Below are 19,613 nucleotides of genomic sequence, written 5' to 3' on the forward strand. Positions count from 1 at the left end.
AGGGCAGTGCGCCTCCAGCTGTTGCAAAACTACAGCTCCCAGCATGCCCGGACAGCCGTTGGCTGTCCGGGCATGCTGGGAGTTGTAGTTTTGCAACAGTTAGTCTGGGTTCACACCACGTTTTTGCAATACAGTTCCCACATACGTTTTCAATTGGAAACCGTATGCCAAAAGATGCATCAGGTTGTGTCAGTTTTGCATCCTGTACAGTTTTGTCAGTTTTTTTTTTCCCCCGTACCCAAAAACCGTAGCCTACCACGGTTTTTGGTTCGGGTGAAAAACCGTATTGAAACGTATACATTTATTTATTTTTAACATATGGGGGGGGGGGGGGGGGGGGGTCAATGGGAACGGTATGTGCGTACGGTTGCATCCCGTTTTCACCATACAGTTTTTGACTTTGCACAGTTTTTTTTTTTTATTGGAATTTCAGTCAAACAAGTGAAACTTTATTCATAATGGAGTGAAACGTTAAAAACGTATACATATTTTTTCTTAAAAAAACGGATGCAACCAGACATTTTTTCAATCCGTATACAGTTTTCAACCATATTCGGGTTAAAACTTGTACACACGTTTTGGTACAGTTTAGTCCGGTTTTGAGGAATCCGGTTTTATTTATTTTGATATCAAAAACTTGATACGGGAACTGTATTGCAAAAACATGGTGTGAACCCGGCACACTTCATTTCTGTGGGTGCACAGAGACCACGCGGATGCGCAGTCGGCAGTCGCGACGACAGAGCGAGCCCCCTGCTGCGGCTGCCATAGCTCTGCGTTCCTGCGGATTTCATGTTGCCAGTCAAGAGTGGGCACACAGAGCTACAGCAGCAGTAGCCATGGCTCTGTGACTGCAGACAGTGCATCCGCAGCGTCAGATATGTTGCGGATGCGCTCCAGTGTGACCCTACCCTAAAAAGGACTTGGTGCCAGATACCACAGAACACAATGTTTGGAACAAACTGTTCCAAACGCTGGAGCCGACGCGGGGAGCTTGTGACCTGATAGACCCGCCCCCTCATGATGTCACGCCCCACCCCCTCAATGCAAGTCTATGGGAGGGGCGTGACAGCCATCACGCCCCCTCCCATAGACTTGCATTGAGGGAGCGGGGCGTGTCATCATGAGGGGGCGGGTCTATCAGGTCACGAGCTCCCCGCGCCGACTCCAGCGTTCTGAACAGTTTGTTCCAAGCACTGAGCAGCAGAGTGCCCCTTTAAAAAAGGGGACTGTGAGAAATGAAAGAAGTGATCTGATTGGTTGCTTTGGGCAATGGCACTACTCTTTCTTTACACAGGATTTGATCTCCCCTAGAGAATCCCTGGGACGTCAGCAGTTTTTACATTCAGGAACACAGAAGCGTGCAGGGTCCTCATAGGAAGCACAAAACTGATAGGGCTGGTGCCATAAGGATTACGCCAATAACCTGGGGAGAGTGGGGAGGTGTCCAAGGTTCCCAAGTCTATAAGGCATCTCTATATACACATAAGAAGGCAAAGGAAGAAGGGCCTGAATAGACTGTAGGTCGGCCAATGTAAACGACAACCATCAGTCTGAGCCTTACCTACCTTATAGTCTCAGCAAAGCTCACACGGCGAGAGCTTGTCCGGCGCTTTTCAATAGCGGGTTCCTATGAACGAAAACATTGTTCCAATTCATTACAAGATGAAGATCGAGAGTCAAAAATAAATATATACACACATAAATACATATATACATCTGTCCAGAGCAGGAGAGGTTTGCTATGGGGATTTTCTCTTGTTCTGGACAGTTCCTGACATGGACAGAGGTGTCAGCAGAGAGCACTGTGCACACTAGAACAAGTGGACTGCGCGACATCAATCGCTATACAGTGACCCCTCCGACCTACGATGCCCCGACATATGATCATTTCAACATACGATCACTCTCAAAGACCATCACATGTTGAAGGCAGCATCAACATCCGATGCTTTTGGGGCCATCGCATAAATGGCTATCCTGCAGCGCAGACTACTTCAGCTGCCACCGGATAGCCGTTTACGGTGCCCCGTGTGGTCCGCTGACGATCACTTACCTGTCCTCTTCGGGATCCCCTCCATCGTCGTCATCACGTCGCTACGCACGCCGTACCGTCATCCAATAGGAGCGTCGTGCGTAGCGAAGTGATGGCGGCAACGGAGAGCGAGGATGCCGGAGAAGCAGAGGCCTTGCCGGAGCATCGGGGACACCCCAGGGACGCGGCGACAGCCATGGAGGGCGACATCCAGGGCAGCGGTGAAGAGCGGTGACGGTCCGGAGCGGCAGGGACACGTGAGTTTTACCTCCTATACCAGTGGTCTACAACCTGCGAACCTCCAGATGTTGCAAAACTACAACTCCCAGCATGCCCGGACAGCCAACGGCTGTCCGGGCATGCTGGGTGTTGTAGTTTAGCAACATCTGGAGGTCCGCAGGTTGTAGACCACTGTCCTATACTTTACATTGCACGGATCCCTCAACATACGATGGTTTCAACTAGAGATGAGCGAACTTACAGTAAATTCGATTCGTCACAAACTTCTCTGCTTGGCAGTTGATGACTTTTCCTGCATAAATTAGTTCAGCTTTCCGGTGCTCCCGTGGGCTGGAAAAGGTGGATACAGTCCTAGGAGACTCTTTCCTAGGACTGTATCCACCTTTTCCAGCCCACGGGAGCACCGGAAAGCTGAACTAATTTATGCAGGATAAGTCATCAACTGCCGAGCCGAGAAGTTCGTGACAAATCGAATTTACTGTAAGTTCGCTCATCTCTAGTTTCAACAAACGATGGTCCATTTGGAACGGATTAACAATCGTATGTTGAGGGACCACTGTATAATACAAAGGACATCATCCCTGAACAAGTTGCCGACGGGCAACGGAACTTGTGGGGTCTAGGGGGGCACCTGCCTGGAGACTCCTCCATCTGCCGTCCTTATTGTACCTGACTATGCCTGGATGCAGGTTGTATAGTAGCTAGGATATTTATTGTGATTTTATTTACTTATAGTACAGGTTGGTACCGGCATACAATATAGTGTGTTCATCAGGTGCCCTGGGTAGGGTTTCTTTGGGGACCCTCCCTGTGTGTGTAGTGGCCATTTTAATGCTTTTTTCTGCCTTGTAATGTGATTACCTAATAAACTTTGATATATATGTGGAATATTTTTGGGTGTGCGCTGCATTGTGTATCCTCTTTTTCTGTGTGGTGAAGCAGAGAGCACTGTGGTCGTGACAGAAAAGAAATTCAAAAAGAAAAGAATTTCCTCTGTAGTATACAGCCGCTAATAAGTACTGGAAAGATTAAGAATTATTCATTGAAGTAATTTACAAATCTTTTCAACTTCCTCCTGGCATAAATTGATTTAAAGGGGGGAAAAAAAAAAAAAATGTTTATAATAAACTCCCACCGGAGTACCCCTTTAAAGGAGTAGTCCAGTGGTGAACAACTTATCCCCTATCCTAAGGATAGGGGATAAGTTTGAGATTGCGGGGGGTCCGACTGCGATCTCCTGTACGGAACCCCGACAGCCAGCGGGAAGGGGGCGTGTCGACCTCCGCACGAAGCGGCGGCCGACACACCCCCTCAATACATCTCTATGGCAGAGCCGGAGATTGCTGAAGGCAGCGCTTCGGCTCTGCCATAGAGTTGTATTGAGGGGCGTGTCGGCCGCCGCTTCGTGCGGAGGTCGACACGCCCCCTTCCCGCGGGCTGTCGGGGCTCCGTACAGGAGATCGCAGGGGGCCCCAGCGGTCGGACCCCCCGCGATCTCAAACTTATCCCCTATCCTTAGAATAGGGGATACGTTTTTCACCACTGGACTACCCCTTTAAAGGAAAACTGTCACATATTTTCTCCCGCACTATCCACAGGTATTGGTGGATAGTGCAGGAGACGCTGATTAAAACGAGCCCTACCTTGGTCTGATCCGCGCTGCCGTTCGCCGGCAATTGTAGTTTTAATCTCTGTGTATATCCTGCTGTAACTGGCACGGGCGGGGCTTCTGGGGGCTAACTGGCACTGATGTCAGCGCCAGTTAGCCCACAGAAGCCCCGCCCGTGCCAGTTACAGCAGGATATACACAGAGATTAAAACTACAATTGTGGGGCGAACGGCGGCGCGGATCAGACAAAGGTAAGGCTCGTTTTAATCAGCGTCTCCCGCACTATCCCGCCATTAAATCTGGTTGTCACACACTATTGCACATAGTAGAAGTAAAGGTGTACTCTGCCGAAAAACATCTTATCCCCTATCCAAAGAATAGGTGATAAGATGTCTGATCACAGAGGTCCCACCACTGGGGACCCCCGTGATCTCCGGTGCGGAGCCCATCGCTCCGTGCCAGATGACTGGCAACTACAGCCGCCACCCCCCCCCTCCATTCATATCTATGGGAGGAGGCATGATGGCTACAAACTTGCCGTCACACCCCCTCCCATAGACATGATTGGAGGGGGCGTGGTCGCTTGGCTGACTGGTTAAGAAACTAACCTGACAAAGCTCATTTCCACTTCCCAGATATTTCAGGGGGCTACGAGGCGCTTTTAAAATCTGAAATACAAAAATAGATAATAGATCATCCATAATGAACGGTACCGCAATACATATGTGAACAGAGCCTAAAGGTGCGCGACCAACTGGAGGTAAGTGAAAAATAGAAGAAACAGACCGAAGAAAGTCTCCTGCGATGGCTCCGCTCAGTCAGGTCGCTGGAAGATAAAAAGAGAATTACATTATCATGTGAACAGCGACGTATCTTCACAAGGACTGACATAGCTTCTCTGGACTGACATGGCTGGGGACAGGGAGTGAAGAGCGCTACTGTGTGCTTCCCCCCCCCCCCCCCCAATCTCATTCTCCTGTTTGCACTGAGACCCTGACTTTAAGAACGTGTTTCCCAACCAGGGTGCCTTCAGCTGTTGCAAAACTACAACCCCCAGCAGGCCCGGACAGCCGTTGGCTGTCCGGGCATGCTGGGGGTTGTAGTTTTGCAACAGCTGGAGGCACCCTGGTTGGGAAACACTGCTTTAATAGAAGCGTTGGACTATCCCTTCCCACACTAAAGACCGATAAGTCCTACAGATATGGGGGCCGTGCAGACACCAGGCCTTACCTGCTCTGAGAGGTGAAGTTGCCGTCCATATTGTCTTAGTTTCGCCAGTGTCCTGTACAAAGAAAACTCAGGCTCAGGTAAGACATTTCCGGAACATGTGATCTGATCCACAGCGACATTATTTACTCCTGAGTGTTCTCTCCATATACATTAGGCCACAGAGGATTATGGTGTCCTGCGGAGTCTCTGCCTTATTACTATTCTACAGAGAATAGAACAAAATACTGATGAAAGGCACCTAGACAGGGGGCACACTGTACAGGGCAGGGGGGCATGAGAGGGCACAGTACAGGGCAGGGGGGGCATGAGAAGGCACAGTACAGGGCAGGGGGGGCATGAGAAGGCACAGTACAGGGCAGGGGGGGGCGCATGAGAGGGCACAGTACAGGGCAGGGGGGGGCGCATGAGAGGGCACAGTACAGGGCAGGTGGGGGGCATGAGAAGGCACAGTACAGGGCAGGTGGGGCATGAGAAGGCACTGTACAGGGCAGGGGGGGCATGAGAGGGCACAGTACAGGGCAGGGGGGGCATGAGAGGGCACAGTACAGGGCAGGGGGGGCATGAGAGGGCACTGTACAGGGCAGGGGGGCATGAGAGGGCACTGTACAGGGCAGGGGGGCATGAGAGGGCACAGTACAGGGCAGGTGGGGGGCATGAGAAGGCACCGTACAGGGCAGGTGGGGGGCATGAGAAGGCACCGTACAGGGCAGGTGGGGGGCATGAGAAGGCACCGTACAGGGCAGGTGGGGGGCATATGACAGGGAGCACCATACAGGGCAGGGGGGGCATGAGAAGGCACAGTACAGGGCAGGGGGCATATGACAGGGAGCACCGTACAGGGCAGGGGGGGCATGAGAAGGCACAGGGCAGGGGGGGCATGAGAAGGCACAGTACAGGACAGGGGGGGCATGAGAAGGCACAGTACAGGACAGGGGGGGCATACGACAGGGGGCGCCGTACAGGGCAGAGGGGGCATACGACAGGGAGCGCCGTACAGGGCAGGGGAGGCATGAGAAGGCACAGTACAGGGCAGGGGGGCATGAGAAGGCACAGTACAGGGCAGGGGAGGCATGAGAAGGCACAGTACAGGGCAGGGGAGGCATGAGAAGGCACAGTACAGGGCAGGGGAGGCATGAGAAGGCACAGTACAGGGCAGGGGGGCATGAGAAGGCACAGTACAGGGCAGGGGAGGCATGAGAAGGCACAGTACAGTACAGGGCGGGGGCATGAGAGGGCACAGTACAGGGCGGGGGCATGAGAGGGCACAGTACAGGGCGGGGGCATGAGAGGGCACAGTACAGGGCGGGGGCATGAGAGGGCACAGTACAGGGCAGGGGCATGAGAGGGCACAGTACAGGGCAGGGGCATGAGGGCACAGTACAGGGCAGGGGCATGAGAGGGCACAGTACAGGGCAGGGGCATGAGAGGGCACAGTACAGGTCAGGGGCATGAGAGGGCACAGTACAGGTCAGGGGCATGAGAGGGCACAGGGCAGGGCAGGGGCATGAGAGGGCACAGGGCAGGGCAGGGGCATGAGAGGGCACAGGGCAGGGGCATGAGAGGGCACAGGGCAGGGCAGAAGCAAACGACAGGGCGCGCCATACAGGGCGGAGGCATGAAAGGACACACCATACACGTTAAGGGCACACGCCGCACAGAGCAGTAATCTCAAGCTTTGGGAAAACTAGAACTCCCATCATGCCCTGACAGCCAAAGGCAACAATGCCGAGCCTATGTTGTTACGGAGCAATGCACCTCCATAAGAGAAGATGGACATCAGTGTGAAGAGCGATCAGTATGAAATAATCTGCTGTCAGGGGGGAGAAGCCGCTGCCAGACTCCTCTGATGGGCGTTACCATCACTGCTGACAGACAATTTACCTAATAGGCAGTGCACTGTCCGTCCTTGTCCGGTATAATAAAGTTTGTTGACGTGCACATTATATGGGGTCTCTTGTTTACATACAGGCCCTGTGTCTCCTGGGATTGGTTGCAGTTGGCAAAAACACCATTTTCCATTGGCCAGTTTCATAACCTGTACTTGTTGCTCATAGCAACCAATCCTGGCACAGCTTTCATTTCTCAAGAGAAGAAACTGCACTGTGATTGGCTGACGTGAACAATTCAATTTTTTTTAAAAATCAATAAGCTTTATTTATATAACTGTACATATAGCAGAGCATTTAAAGGGTTGCCAGTGATTCCTAACCAGGGTGCCTCCAGCTGTGGCAAAACTACAACTCCCAGCATGCCCGGACAGCCGAAGGCTGTCCGGGCATGCTGGGAGTTGTAGTTTTGCCACAGCTGGAGGCACCCCGGTTAGTAAACACAAAGTTATGTGGTCTCAGCGCTGTGCACACTAGGCCCAGACGGGGACTATATGTCACTGTACACACAGGCTTGTTACCGCTCAGCTTATGTTCCTACCGTTACCACCCGCAGTGAGGCCCGGTCACAGATCAGCCTCAGCCCCCCCTCCGGTACCGGGAGGCGCCGCCCTTCAGTGCCCCGGCTCCTGACGTATAACACGAAGCGGTCACAGCGGAGGCGCAGGCTCCATATTTGAATTTACCCGCCTGTGTCTTTCGAACGTGTACACGCCCACTCACCGTTGATTGGCAGACGTCGACCCCGCCCCCTAAACCTTGCGCATGCTCTGTCCGTTCAGAATAGTTTTTATTATAAGCGGCCTGTGTTACTATTGGGGAATAGAATATGAATTCATAGCGGCGGCGGCGTCTGTGTGAATAACGCGTGTGATCGTGTGCGGTACCGCAGCCTCCTGACAGGTGTGAGCAGTGTGCGGGCGGGCGGGTGTAGTGTGAGGTTATAGAGAGCTGTGCCAGCGTTCCGTTCATATGACGAGGTGGCCGAGTGGTTAAGGCGATGGACTGCTAATCCATTGTGCTCTGCACGCGTGGGTTCGAATCCCATCCTCGTCGTAATATTTTAATTTCTTCTTTTAATGTCGATGTTTAATCAGGTTAAATATTTTTACAAATTAACTATTTATTTTCATTTTTCTAAACTCCTTCCTTATTTTTCCCTCTATTTAATCCTCTAGGTAGGTCAGTGTTCCCCAAGCTGTGTCTCTACAGATGTGGCAAGTCTCCAATTTCCATTAAGCCTGGACAGTCATCGCCTGCTCCCTGACATTGTACACAGTCAGCTCTGCTATACAGCCTCCCCGACCCGTCTACCCCAACTTCTGGACTCACACTGCAACGGTACACAGTCAGCTCTGCTGTACCAGCTCTATATCGTCAGCTACAACACAGTCAGCTCTGCTGTACCCGCTCTATATAGTCAGCTCTGCTGTACCCGCTCTATATAGTCAGCTCTGCTGTACCCTCTCTATATAGTCAGCTCTGCTGTACCCCCTCTATATAGTCAGCTCTGCTGTACCCGCTCTATATAGTCAGCTCTGCTGTACCCGCTCTATATAGTCAGCTCTGCTGTACCCGCTCTATATAGTCAGCTCTGCTGTACCCACTCTATATAGTCAGCTCTGCTGTACCCGCTCTATATAGTCAGCTCTGCTGTACCCACTCTATATAGTCAGCTCTGCTGTACCCGCTCTATATAGTCAGCTCTGCTGTACCCGCTCTATATAGTCAGCTCTGCTGTACCCGCTCTATATAGTCAGCTCTGCTGTACCCGCTCTATATAGTCAGCTCTGCTGTACCCTCTCTATATAGTCAGCTCTGCTGTACCCTCTCTATATAGTCAGCTCTGCTGTACCCGCTCTATATAGTCAGCTCTGCTGTACCCGCTCTATATAGTCAGCTCTGCTGTACCCGCTCTATATAGTCAGCTCTGCTGTACCCGCTCTATATAGTCAGCTCTGCTGTACCCGCTCTATATAGTCAGCTCTGCTGTACCCGCTCTATATAGTCAGCTCTGCTGTACCCGCTCTATATAGTCAGCTCTGCTGTACCCTCTATATAGTCAGCTACAACACAGTCAGCTCTGCTGTACCCGCTCTATATAGTCAGCTCTGCTGTACCCCCTCTATATAGTCAGCTCTGCTGTACCCCCTCTATATAGTCAGCTCTGCTGTACCCGCTCTATATAGTCAGCTCTGCTGTACCCGCTCTATACAGTCAGCTCTGCTGTACCCGCTCTATATAGTCAGCTCTGCTGTACCCGCTCTATATAGTCAGCTCTGCTGTACCCGCTCTATATAGTCAGCTCTGCTGTAACCGCTCTATATAGTCAGCTCTGCTGTACCCGCTCTATATAGTCAGCTCTGCTGTACCCCCTCTATATAGTCAGCTCTGCTGTACCCCCTCTATATAGTCAGCTCTGCTGTAACCGCTCTATATAGTCAGCTCTGCTGTACCCGCTCTATATAGTCAGCTCTGCTGTACCCGCTCTATATAGTCAGCTCTGCTGTACCCGCTCTATATCGTCAGCTCTGCTGTACCTGCTCTATATAGTCAGCTCTGCTGTACCCGCTCTATATAATCAGCTCTGCTGTACCCGCTCTATATAGTCAGCTCTGCTGTACCCGCTCTATATCGTCAGCTCTGCTGTACCTGCTCTATATAGTCAGCTCTGCTGTACCCGCTCTATATAATCAGCTCTGCTGTACTCGCTCTATATAGTCAGCTCTGCTGTACCCCTTTATATAGTCAGCTCTGCTGTACCCCCTCTATATAGTCAGCTCTGCTGTACCCCCTCTATATAGTCAGCTCTGCTGTACCCCCTCTATATAGTCAGCTCTGCTGTACCCGCTCTATATAGTCAGCTCTGCTGTACCCGCTCTATATAGTCAGCTCTGCTGTACCCTCTCTATATAGTCAGCTCTGCTGTACCCGCTCTATATAGTCAGCTCTGCTGTACACGCTCTATATAGTCAGCTCTGCTGTACCCGCTCTATATAGTCAGCTCTGCTGTACCCGCTTTATATAGTCAGCTCTGCTGTACCCGCTCTATATAGTCAGCTGTGCTGTACCCGCTCTATATAGTCAGCTCTGCTGTACCCGCTCTATATAGTCAGCTCTGCTGTACCCCCTCTATATAGTCAGCTCTGCTGTACCCGCTCTATATCGTCAGCTCTGCTGTACCCGCTCTATATAGTCAGCTCTGCTGTACCCCCTCTATATAGTCAGCTCTGCTGTTCCCGCTCTATATCGTCAGCTACAATACAGTCAGCTCTGCTGTACCCGCTCTATATCGTCAGCTACAACACAGTCAGCTCTGCTGTACCCGCTCTATATAGTCAGCTCTGCTGTACCCGCTCTATATAGTCAGCTCTGCTGTACCCGCTCTATATAGTCAGCTCTGCTATACCCGCTCTATATCGTCAGCTCTGCTGTACCCCCTCTATATAGTCAGCTCTGCTGTACCCGCTCTATATAGTCAGCTCTGCTGTACCCGCTCTATATAATCAGCTCTGCTGTACCCCCTCTATATAGTCAGCTCTGCTGTACCCCCTCTATATAGTCAGCTCTGCTGTACCCCCTTTATATAGTCAGCTCTGCTGTACCCGCTCTATATAGTCAGCTCTGCTGTACCCGCTCTATATAGTCAGCTGTGCTGTACCCGCTCTATATAGTCAGCTCTGCTGTACCCGCTCTATATAGTCAGCTCTGCTGTACCCGCTCTATATAGTCAGCTCTGCTGTACCCGCTCTATATAGTCAGCTCTGCTGTACCCGCTCTATATAGTCAGCTCTGCTGTACCCGCTCTATATAGTCAGCTCTGCTGTACCCGCTCTATATAGTCAGCTCTGCTGTACCCGCTCTATATAGTCAGCTCTGCTGTACCCGCTCTATACAGTCAGCTCTGCTGTACCCGCTCTATACAGTCAGCTCTGCTGTACCCGCTCTATATAGTCAGCTCTGCTGTACCCGCTCTATATAGTCAGCTCTGCTGTACCCGCTCTATATAGTCAGCTCTGCTGTACCCGCTCTATATAGTCAGCTCTGCTGTACCTGCTCTATATAGTCAGCTCTGCTGTACCCGCTCTATATAGTCAGCTCTGCTGTACCCGCTCTATATAGTCAGCTCTGCTGTACCCCCTCTATATAGTCAGCTCTGCTGTACCCGCTCTATATAGTCAGCTCTGCTGTACCCGCTCTATATAGTCAGCTCTGCTGTACCCGCTCTATATAGTCAGCTCTGCTGTACCCGCTCTATATAGTCAGCTCTGCTGTACCCCCTCTATATAGTCAGCTCTGCTGTACCCGCTCTATATAGTCAGCTCTGCTGTACCCGCTCTATATAGTCAGCTCTGCTGTACCCGCTCTATATAGTCAGCTCTGCTGTACCCTCTCTATATAGTCAGCTCTGCTGTACCCGCTCTATATAGTCAGCTCTGCTGTACCCGCTCTATATAGTCAGCTCTGCTGTACCCCCAGTATATAGTCAGCTCTGCTGTACCCTCTCTATATAGTCAGCTCTGCTGTACCCGCTCTATATAGTCAGCTCTGCTGTACCCGCTCTATATAGTCAGCTCTGCTGTACCCCCTCTATATAGTCAGCTCTGCTGTACCCGCTCTATACAGTCAGCTCTGCTGTACCCGCTCTATATAGTCAGCTCTGCTGTACCCCCTCTATATAGTCAGCTCTGCTGTACCCGCTCTATATAGTCAGCTCTGCTGTACCCGCTCTATATAGTCAGCTCTGCTGTACCCGCTCTATATAGTCAGCTCTGCTGTACCCGCTCTATATAGTCAGCTCTGCTGTACCCGCTCTATATAGTCAGCTCTGCTGTACCCCCTCTATATAGTCAGCTCTGCTGTACCCGCTCTATATAGTCAGCTCTGCTGTACCCGCTCTATATAGTCAGCTCTGCTGTACCCGCTCTATATAGTCAGCTCTGCTGTACCCGCTCTATATCGTCAGCTACAACACATTCAGCTCTGCTGTACCCGCTCTATATCGTCAGCTACAACAGTCAGCTCTGCTGTACCCGCTCTATATAGTCAGCTACAACAGTCAGCTCTGCTGTACCCGCTCTATATAGTCAGCTCTGCTGTACCCGCTCTATATAGTCAGCTCTGCTGTACCCGCTCTATATAGTCAGCTCTGCTGTACCCGCTCTATATAGTCAGCTCTGCTGTACCCGCTCTATATAGTCAGCTCTGCTGTACCCGCTCTATATAGTCAGCTCTGCTGTACCCCCTCTATATAGTCAGCTCTGCTGTACCCCCTCTATATAGTCAGCTCTGCTGTACCCGCTCTATATAGTCAGCTCTGCTGTACCCGCTCTATATAGTCAGCTCTGCTATACCCGCTCTATATCGTCAGCTCTGCTGTACCCCCTCTATATAGTCAGCTCTGCTGTACCCGCTCTATATAGTCAGCTCTGCTGTACCCCCTTTATATAGTCAGCTCTGCTGTACCCGCTCTATATAGTCAGCTCTGCTGTACCCGCTCTATATAGTCAGCTCTGCTGTACCCGCTCTATATCGTCAGCTACAACAGTCAGCTCTGCTGTACCCGCTCTATATCGTCAGCTACAACAGTCAGCTCTGCTGTACCCGCTCTATATCGTCAGCTACAACAGTCAGCTCTGCTGTACCCGCTCTATATAGTCAGCTACAACACAGTCAGCTCTGCTGTAACCGCTCTATATAGTCAGCTCTGCTGTACCCGCTCTATATAGTCAGCTCTGCTGTACTCGCTCTATATAGTCAGCTACAACACAGTCAGCTCTGCTATACCCGCTCTATATAGTCAGCTCTGCTATACCCGCTCTATATAGTCAGCTCTGCTGTACCCGCTCTATATAGTCAGCTACAACACAGTCAGCTCTGCTGTACCCGCTCTATATAGTCAGCTCTGCTGTACCCACTCTATATCGTCAGCTACAACAGTCAGCTCTGCTGTACCCGCTCTATATAGTCAGCTACAACACAGTCAGCTCTGCTGTACCCGCTCTATATAGTCAGCTCTGCTGTACCCGCTCTATATAGTCAGCTCTGCTGTACCTGCTCTATATAGTCAGCTCTGCTGTACCCGCTCTATAAAGTCAGCTCTGCTGTACCCGCTCTATATAGTCAGCTCTGCTGTACCCCCTCTATATAGTCAGCTCTGCTGTACCCGCTCTATATAGTCAGCTACAACACAGTCAGCTCTGCTGTACCCGCTCTATATAGTCAGCTCTGCTGTACCCGCTCTATATAGTCAGCTACAACAGTCAGCTCTGCTGTACCTGCTCTATATAGTCAGCTACAACACAGTCAGCTCTGCTGTACCCGCTCTATATCGTCACCTCTAGGGCAGCTGTGACCATAAAGGGCTGGTACAGCAGAGGTGAATGTGTGCGCTGCAGAACACTGTGGCACTATTATACTCAGTCGGCTCTGCTGTACCAGCTCGTAAAGGGCCGAGCAAAATCAACTGTATCACGTAAGTACAGCAGAGACGACTGTGTATGCCGCAGAGCGCTGGGTGGCCAAAGCCGCAGCCCCAGTGTTTCGAGCTGAACTGTGGACTCGCAGCGCTGCCATCTGACACTTATCCCCTATCCGCAGGAGGTCCGAATGCTGGGACCCCCCCCCCCCGATCTCCTGTACGGGGCCCCGACCGACACCCCCCTCCATGTATGTCTATGGTAGAGGTGGAGACGCAGCGTTCGTGCCTCCTCCCCACTCCTATAGAGCTGTATGGAGGGGGTGTGGTGTTGACTCGTCGACAACAGGCGCATTAGCCCCACAGAGATCGCAGGGGGTCCCAGCGGTTGGACCCCTCGCGATCAGACACTTAGAAGTATCTATAGGTGCAGTCCTCCTTTAAAGGGGTTCTCCGCTGCTCAGCGTTTGCAACAACTTGCTCTGAACGCTGGAGCCGCCGCGCCGGGAGCTCGTGACATCATAGCCCCGCCCCCTCAATGCAAGTCTATGGGAGGGGGCGTGATGGCTGTCAAGCCCCCTCCCATAGACTTGCATTGAGGGGGTGGGGCGTGACATATGAGGGGCGGGGCTATGTTGTCACAAGCTCCGGCTCCAGTGTTCGGAACAGTTTGTTCCAGACGCTGAGCAGTGGAGTACCCCTTTAAGGACACAGCCAGGTTGCATTTTTGTTTTCCCTCCTCTTCCTTTAAGAGTCACGAAGCGACATTTATCAAAAACCTGTGAAGAGGAAACGTTGCTGAGTTGCCCATAGCAACCAATCAGATCGCTGCTTTCATTTTTAATAAGGTCTCTGAGAAAGCGACATCTTCCTCCATAACTCTTATTTCCCGTCCACCGACCCATACGAGGAATTGTTGTTTTTTGCGCAAAGGCCCCTTTCCTTTTATCCTAAAATATGCGGGGAAACAAAAAATACATCTTCCCCGTATTTGGGGATGTGGGGGGGGGGGGGGGGGGATCAGTTTTTGCTCCTTGATCTGTAGCTTTTACTGGGACAGTTTTTGTTTTGATGGGACTTTTCGGTCGCTTTAAATACTTGCCCCCTCAATGCAAGTCTATGGGAGGGGGCGTGACGGCCGTCACGCCCCCTCCCATAGACATGCATTGAGGGGGTGGGGCTATGACATCACAAGCTCCCAGCGCCGACTCCAGCGTAAATAGAACTTTTAACTTTTTGGTACCAGTTGTAAAAAAAAAAAAAAAAAAAAAATTTAATAAAATAAAATGCTTTCTAGTGGAGTACCCCTTTAAGGCAGTGTTCCCCAACATGGGCGCCTCCAGCTGTAAAAAAAATAAATAAAACTACAACTCCCAGCATGCCCGGGCATGCTGGGAGTTGTAGTTTTGCAACAGCTGGAGGCACCAAAGAAACAACAACAAACGGAAGTTGGATGTTATGTATATTAATAAATCTATATTTTACAGTAGATAAAATCTTTATTTCATTCTGTCCCTGTGACGTCCTACTCGTCCTTCCAGTCGTCTTTTGCCCATTCGGGCGATTCCGTAGAATAGTCAAAATCCTCCCCCTTATACCGCAAGGCATGAAGATACATGACGAGATCTCTAGGGGAGGGGTCCGGCCTTGTCAGCTTACACTCCCCACACAGGGGGTCTACCAGTCCTTGCCCCTTCCCCTCGGTATCGGCACTTGATGTATCTTTACCATCCCCCTCCTCCGGACCTTCACAACCCTTAACCAGCGCTGGGTCTGGACCCTGACGGGCAGCCACTGGATTTGGACCCTGATGGGCAGCCACTGGGTCTGGACCCTGACAGGCAGCCACTGGGTCTGGACCCTGACAGGCAGCCACTGGGTCTGGACCCTGACAGGCAGCCACTGGGTCTGGACCCTGACGGGCAGCCACTGGGTCTGGATCCTGACGGGCAGCCACTGGGTCTGGATCCTGACGGGCAGCCACTGGGTCTGGATCCTGACGGGCAGCCACTGGGTCTGGACCCTGACGGGCCGCCGCCGGGTCACTGTCCCTCGGCAGAGTATCTGACACAGATGGTAGGCACGAGGGCACATCACTCCGACCACTATCCCCAACGAGGAGATCATCTTCTCCAACATCCAGGATGTCCAGGCTTTGCTTGGCCTTATGTTCCTCTATCAGAGTCCGCAGGAGTTCTTCGTTGGTCATATTAATTTCCCCCCCCTTCCCCCGGTCGGGCCCCCACGCCTCTGTGTTATAGATGGGGTCATTGACGATCGGATGTCCCAGATACTGTAAATGGACCCGGATCTGATGCGTCCGCCCGGTATAAGGGAAGCACTTGACCACACTCGATTTGCCGTTGTAGCTTAGTCTCTGGAAGACTGTTTTGGAGGATTTGCCTTTGGGGTGTACGCGGCATACCCCAATCTTATAGGAGACAACCAGGATAGGCTCTTCGCAGGTCACCGTTTCTTCTGGGAATTCTCCACACACTCTGCACACGTACTCCTTCTCTACCTGCACGTAATAAAAGGACAAGACATTTTAGAGGCAGGAAGAGATTAAACAGGACACTTTATAGTCTAGTTGCAAATGAAAAAAATGTTACGGGGGTGCAGAGCGAAAGACACAACCTGTGTACAGCGCCAAAAGTCTAATAAAGTCACTTACAAATATAATGCTATTAGCCACAGTGCACAGATCTCTCCATAGGAATTGGCGCTGTCTGGCTTGTAGCTGTGACTGGTCTCAGGACGAAACCAGTGATGTCAAGGTGGTGAGCTCATATTGCTGCTCATCATATTTACAACTCATTAGATAAGGCAGCAGGGAAGCCCGTTCTGACAAAAAATACTGTGTCTGGCTTCCTGCTGCCTTATCTAAATGAGCTGTAATATCTCCCCACCCCTCTTCACATCACTGGTCTCGTCATGAGCAGACAGTACGAGAGGCAGGGCTGGAGCAAGACGGCATCCAGAGACTGTTACATGACGTCACAGCTATAAGCCAGACAGCTCAGCAAATACAGAGAGATCTGTTCACTATGGCTAACAACATTAGTAATTTGTTTTATTATTACTTTTTGATACCATAGACAGGTTTTTTGTGTTTTGTTTTGTTTTTTTGCCAGACGACCCCTTTAACAAATAGTAAGGTTTGGTCCATTCCCGGAATGTACAGGATTATTTTGCAGGACTCCAAAGTGTGGCCCCTGCTTATGAGAGCAGCAAAATTAAGGTGTTTGTGTATATATATGAATGAAATAACTAGTGTCCCCCAACCTGCAGCCCTCCAGCTGTTGCAAAACTACAACTCCCATCATGCCTGGACAGCCGTCCAGGCATGATGGGAGTTGTTGTTTTGCAATCGACCGGTCGCGGTGGGACACCGCCATCAAACCATAGTGTGCAGAAAGGGCTGCGGCAGGAAGAATACGCAGCATATATCCCACTGTGCAGCGTGAAACGCACTGTATACATGCAATGTGGGACCGTGCGCTGAAAGCGTTTGTCATTTAAAAAAATAAATAAAAAAAACTTTTCCCGTCATAAGTTTGGATTGGTCAGGGTCTGAATGTTTAGACCCCGACCGATCACTAGAGTGAGAAGAGAGAGAAGCACGCTGAAGAATGCTTCTCTCTCTCCGATAATCGCATAGACATACATTATGAGGCCGTCTCGGTCACATGACACAGAACCGGTAGAGAACGCACTAGCAATCGCTTTTCTCGCCTCTTTTTTAAGATCAGTCTGGGTCTGAAAACTCAGACACCCAACTGATAAAAAAAATTGGAACATGTAAGAGTCATATCAAAAGATTTCAACTTTTTTTTTTTTAAATGTACCGACTTAAAGGGGTTGTCCAGGGATAAAAACATGGAGCTGATTTATTTCAAAAACAGTGCCACCCCAGTCCTCAGGTTGTGTGTGGTATTACAACTTGGCTCCATTTACCTCAATGGAACTGGGCTGCAATACCCCACACAACCCGAGGACAGAGGTGGTGCTGTTTTTGGAAGAAATTAGCTTTATGTTACTATCCCTGGAAAACCCCTTTAAGATGGAAGCCTGAGGGTCAGTGAAGGTCCCCAGGTCGGCTATTTAGGGCAGTCAGCACAGAACATCACCCAAGGTAGGGTAGTAGCGCGACATTCTTTTATCTCTCGCGGCTCACCTTCCGCTCTCGCACTAGTTCGGCCATCTTCTTGGACACCTCGGGGGTCTTGGCGAACATGAGGACCCCGGATGTGAGGCGGTCCAGGCGGTGGATGGTGTGAAGCTCCTTCATGTTCAGCTCTTTGCCCAAAATAAAAATCACCGTGTTGTGGCGGAAGCGTCCGCAGGGATGGACGGGCAGAGAGGAGGGTTTGTCCACCACCACCATGTCGTCACTTTCGGCCAGGATGCGCAGGGGCTGAGCGGTCACCGGGGGCTCGTGGCGGTGCACCATGTTACGGAGGAAATCATTGTCCTGCGGGGAGAGAAGTAGAGATCAGTGACCTTCTCCACCGACACCCGCGAGAGGGACGTTCATTTACTGCAAAAAAAACACAGCACCCCAGCGCTCAGACCCCCACCCCGGTGATCTATAATGCATCTCCGATCCCGCTGGGAGTTGTAGTTCCCCAAACTGTTGCAAATCTACAACCCCCATCATGCCCTGGCTGCCAAAGGCTGTTGTAGTTTTTTTTGCTAAGGGACTGTAGTTCCCTCAGCTGCTGCAAAACTACAGCCCCCCTCCCCTTCTCTGCTGGTAGTTTTAGTTCCTCCAGCTGTTTCAAAACTACAAGTGCCATCATGCCCTGACATCCTTCTGTTGTAGTTCTCTGTTAAGAGTTGTAGTTTTCCTAGCTGGTGGAAAACTACAACCCCCATCATGCCCTGACATCTACTACTGGGAGTTGTAGTTCCTCTAGCTCTTGCAAAACTATAACCCCCATCATGCCCTGACTGCAAAAGACTGTTGTTTTTTGCTAGGGGTTGTTATTCCTCCAGCTGTTGAAAAAACTACGACCCCCATAAAGCCCTGACAGTCTTCTGTTGTTCTCTGCTGGGAGTTGTAGTTCCTCCAGCTCTTGCAAGACTATAACCCCCATCGCGCCCTGACAATCTTCTGTTTTAGCTCTCTGCTGGGAGTTGTAGTTCCCCAAGCTGTTGCAAAACTACAACTTCCATCAAGCACTGACATCCTTCTGTTGTTCTCTGCTGGGAGTTGTAGTTTTGCACCAGCTGGAGGAACTACAACCCCCATCATGCCCTGACATCCTTCTGCTATTGTAGTTTTCTGCTAAGAGTTGTAGTTCTCCTTGCTGGTGCCTTCGGCTGTCCGGGCATGCTGGGAGTTGTAGTTCCTCCAGGCTTCGGCTGTCCGGGCATGCTGGGAGTTGTAGTTCCTCCAGGCTTCGGCTGTCAGGGCATGCTGGGAGTTGTAGTTCCTCCAGGCTTCGGCTGTCAGGGCATGCTGGGAGTTGTTGTTCCTCCAGCCTTCGGCTGTCCGGGCATGCTGGGAGTTGTAGTTCCTCCAGCTGTCCGGGCATGCTGGGAGTTGTAGTTCCTCCGGCCCCGATGGTCTCACCTTCAGCACGACGCTGAGCTCGGTGACCGTGTGCTGGTTGAGGCGCAGTCTCCCGGCCCGGGCCGCCCTCCGGTAATACTCGAGCGGCTCGGAGCGGAACTCCTTACTGAAGACGTCCAGGAGGCTTCTCCCCACCCAGCGGCCCTTGCAGTAGGTCTCGAAGTGGAAGTAATATGGCCGGACCTTCCGCAGCCCGTTCTCTATGTACGACTCGGTCTCCCCGAAGTGCTCGTCCCCGAAGCTGACCCCGGCTCTCCGCTTGGTGGGCGGCGGCACATAGCGGCCTTCTCCGGTCTCACCGCGGGGCTTCCTCTTCCGCCCCCGGTTACCGCACTCCCGGGCCTCCCCCTCCGGCTCCTTTCCTTCCTTCAGTGACATCGTGACACCGGACAGCGCCCTGATGCCGATCCGTCCCCGGAACACCGCGATCATAACCACATGGTGACCCGCAGCGGAGGCGCCCGGTGATGACGTCAGCAAGGAGCTGCCTTAGTCCACCCGTGATAATGTCACTCGTGAGCTGCCCGCCCCCGCGTGGCGATCAAAACCACGTGATACGCCATTGCGGAGGCGCCCAGTGATGACGTCACTTACATGGTTACGGGGGAGGTTTAATA

At 51.5% G+C, this 19,613-nt stretch overlaps 2 protein-coding genes and 1 non-coding gene across 5 annotated transcripts in view; 1 reads left to right on the forward strand and 2 right to left on the reverse strand.

The window, feature by feature from the left end:
- Positions 1 to 7,894, reverse strand: part of KNL1 (kinetochore scaffold 1) — a 48,978-nt gene extending 41,084 nt beyond the window's left edge. Inside the window, exons 1-5 of one of the 3 annotated variants that reach the window (XM_056546099.1) lie at positions 7,724 to 7,894; positions 5,115 to 5,166; positions 4,671 to 4,710; positions 4,493 to 4,552; positions 1,569 to 1,630 (exon numbers count right to left, since the gene is read on the reverse strand). In XM_056546099.1, coding sequence (XP_056402074.1) covers positions 1,569 to 1,630; positions 4,493 to 4,552; positions 4,671 to 4,710; positions 5,115 to 5,143 — 191 coding nt within the window. In that variant the 5' untranslated portion in view covers positions 5,144 to 5,166; positions 7,724 to 7,894. The other 2 variants (XM_056546098.1, XM_056546100.1) reach the window with 2 other exon arrangements.
- An 80-nt stretch (positions 7,895 to 7,974) lies between these two features.
- TRNAS-GCU (transfer RNA serine (anticodon GCU)) lies at positions 7,975 to 8,056 on the forward strand. Its single transcript has one exon. It is a non-coding gene; the product is annotated as a tRNA-Ser (tRNA).
- A 6,826-nt stretch (positions 8,057 to 14,882) lies between these two features.
- RPUSD2 (RNA pseudouridine synthase domain containing 2) lies at positions 14,883 to 19,566 on the reverse strand. The gene is made up of 3 exons (XM_056545410.1): positions 18,997 to 19,566; positions 17,596 to 17,892; positions 14,883 to 15,939 (listed from the first exon to the last, which is right to left on the reverse strand). The coding sequence occupies exons 1-3, from the start codon at positions 19,426 to 19,428 to the stop codon at positions 14,944 to 14,946; spliced, it is 1,725 nt and encodes a 574-aa protein (XP_056401385.1). The 5' UTR covers positions 19,429 to 19,566; the 3' UTR covers positions 14,883 to 14,943.
- Between the last annotated feature and the right edge of the window lie 47 nt (positions 19,567 to 19,613).

This window comes from Hyla sarda, chromosome 11 (genome assembly GCF_029499605.1).
Source record: "Hyla sarda isolate aHylSar1 chromosome 11, aHylSar1.hap1, whole genome shotgun sequence".
NCBI lineage: Eukaryota > Metazoa > Chordata > Amphibia > Anura > Hylidae > Hyla > Hyla sarda.

Bases quoted from the DNA above. Each gene is read 5' to 3' on its own strand.
- RPUSD2 (XM_056545410.1), bottom strand. From the start codon at position 19,428: ATGATCGCGGTGTTCCGGGGACGGATCGGCATCAGGGCGCTGTCCGGT. The intron at 17,893-18,996 runs GTGAGACCATCG...CTCTCCCCGCAG, and splicing joins AGCTCAGCGTCGTGCTGAAG to GACAATGATTTCCTCCGTAA. The intron at 15,940-17,595 runs GTGAGCCGCGAG...TATTACGTGCAG, and splicing joins AACTAGTGCGAGAGCGGAAG to GTAGAGAAGGAGTACGTGTG.